A 2,110-nucleotide genomic window follows, 5' to 3' on the forward strand; every position below is an offset into this window, starting at 1 on the left:
TACTCTTTTCTTTTTTAAATCTCTTAAGAGATGAGGGCCCTGAGTATGGCACAGTGGCTGAGCAATGATATGGAAATGGACGGTCAGTGAAATGGGAGTGTAACAAATTCAGGTTCATTCTTTAATGTTTTCAAGATAGTTTGTACACCATCAAAAACTGAGAAACAGGGTAGAAAGAAAAAGAATATCACAATGCAACACGAGTCTGTCTCAGTATGCCATGGCTATTTAAGGCTGTTACGACCCGGCTCAAGTGGCCATAACAAAAGGGAGACACACCATGATTAACAGTTAACAAAGGTTATTTTATTAGAAGCAAATCAAACCAAATTAGACCAAATTAACAAATAACTAAAAAAGAGCAACATATGGAGTGTGAATGTCAGTGATATCAGTAGTATGTGTGAGTATTAAATGATGGGTGTGTGACAAGAATATGTTATCTTTGCAGAAGAGTGCTCAGAAGAAGAAGAAGTAGTAGAAAAAGAAGAAGAAGAAGAAGAATTTTCACTTAAGCAGCCACCCAGAGACCCTTTGCTGCAGTTGATCTCCCTCCAGAAGGCGTCTGGCTGCTGGGAGCTGGATTCAGCTCTGGCTGCTGCACTGGGAAAAACCAGCAAGGAGGTGGAAAAGCCAAAGCCTGCATCGGTGAGTTATTGTCATAATAATCATAAGGGGAATTATTTTAAAACAGATTTCATGACATGCTTTGTAACCAGACGGTGGAGGGAGATTAAAGCTTTGACCATATCTGTGATCATGTTGAAGTACGCATCTGTTTATCTTTGATTTGGTGAATTAGGTGAACCAGGAAGTGTGGGCCACCATTCTGGCTCTGATCTGGCTTCATGGTTCCAAGATGGATGCTAAGGATGAGTGGGAGCTTCTGGCCATGAAGGCTGTGTCATGGCTCCGTGCTCAGAATGGTAATAACCAGAATAATTGGTTGTTTTTAACAGTGTGTGCTGGTTAAAATCAGCTGTTTGCTCACATTCACTCTGCTGTTAATTTGTTTTGTGTGTTTGTTTTTCCAGTACCAAGTGTGACAGAGTGTGTGGAAGCTGGAAATACTCTGTTGGGTTTCAACGTGAAGAAAGACGCCCTGGGACTCTGAAGTTTAAATGTGCTTTAGAAACACTAAATTACAGATTAATCCTTGAGCTGTCAGCATACATTTCAGGCCATATTGTACCAAGTTTAAGAACTGCCTGATTTAACCGTGATGTTTTTTGTGTTTTCCTTTTTAAACATTGTACATTTTGTAATGTTAACGGNAAATTCACACCGCCGGTCACCGGAAGTACCAAAATAAAAGCTCGAGATGGTCAGACTGTGTTTATAGAATAAAATAACGAATTAAAACCAACTTATCGGGGGAAATGAACACTTGAACATACATTAGCGTGATAATAACTACCTAAAATAACAAAAAACATGTTTGGAGAAAGTTTATTAGACGTGTACTTTGAGTTGTTAGTGTCCCTTCGGAGGGATTGGGAATTGCCTGGTTGTTTACAAATACTTCTGAGTTATCGTAGATTAGCTGGGCTAACCGTTAGCTGTTAGCCCCGTTAGTGGTGTCTGTAATAACTCAATAAGCGGTCCGTGAAAAAAATATTTTTTCCAGCGGATGTCTTAGTTACAACATGATTGAGCTAGCAAAGCAGTTTTGTGTTGCTACATGTGGTATTTATTCAGTTTAGAAAGTATTAGAAAGTATTTAGAAAGCATCAGTGGCAGCAGCTGACAGGGACAGCTAACAGCAGCAGCAAAGCTAACATCAGGACGTCATCTGTTAAAAGCCTCCCGTTGTCGGATACGACATGAAACTACTCCAGTTAGCTCAGTAATGTTGTAACTAAGACATCCGCTGGAAAAAATATTTTTCTTCACGGACCGTTCATTGAGTTAATGAGTCATTACAGACACCGCTAACGGGGCTAACGGGGCTAACAGCTAACGGTTTTCTAATGGTTTTCTACCCGGACGTATTTATAAACAACACAGCAATTCCCGAAGGGACACTAACAACTGAAAGTACACGTCAAATAAACTTTCTCCAAACATGTTTTTTTGTTATTTTATGTAGTTATTATCACGCTAATGTATG

General features: G+C 39.6%; 1 protein-coding gene across 1 annotated transcript; it reads left to right on the forward strand.

Moving 5' to 3' along the window:
* Positions 1-1,270, forward strand: LOC126387356 (von Willebrand factor A domain-containing protein 5A-like). The gene is made up of 4 exons (XM_050039893.1): positions 1-82; positions 452-648; positions 803-926; positions 1,035-1,270. Exons 1-4 carry the CDS (start codon positions 31-33, stop codon positions 1,112-1,114), a joined length of 453 nt encoding a protein of 150 aa, XP_049895850.1. The 5' UTR covers positions 1-30; the 3' UTR covers positions 1,115-1,270.
* Positions 1,271-2,110: the final 840 nt, after the last annotated feature.

The sequence above is a fragment of the Epinephelus moara genome, unplaced genomic scaffold (assembly GCF_006386435.1).
Source record: "Epinephelus moara isolate mb unplaced genomic scaffold, YSFRI_EMoa_1.0 scaffold3827, whole genome shotgun sequence".
Classification (NCBI taxonomy): domain Eukaryota; kingdom Metazoa; phylum Chordata; class Actinopteri; order Perciformes; family Serranidae; genus Epinephelus; species Epinephelus moara.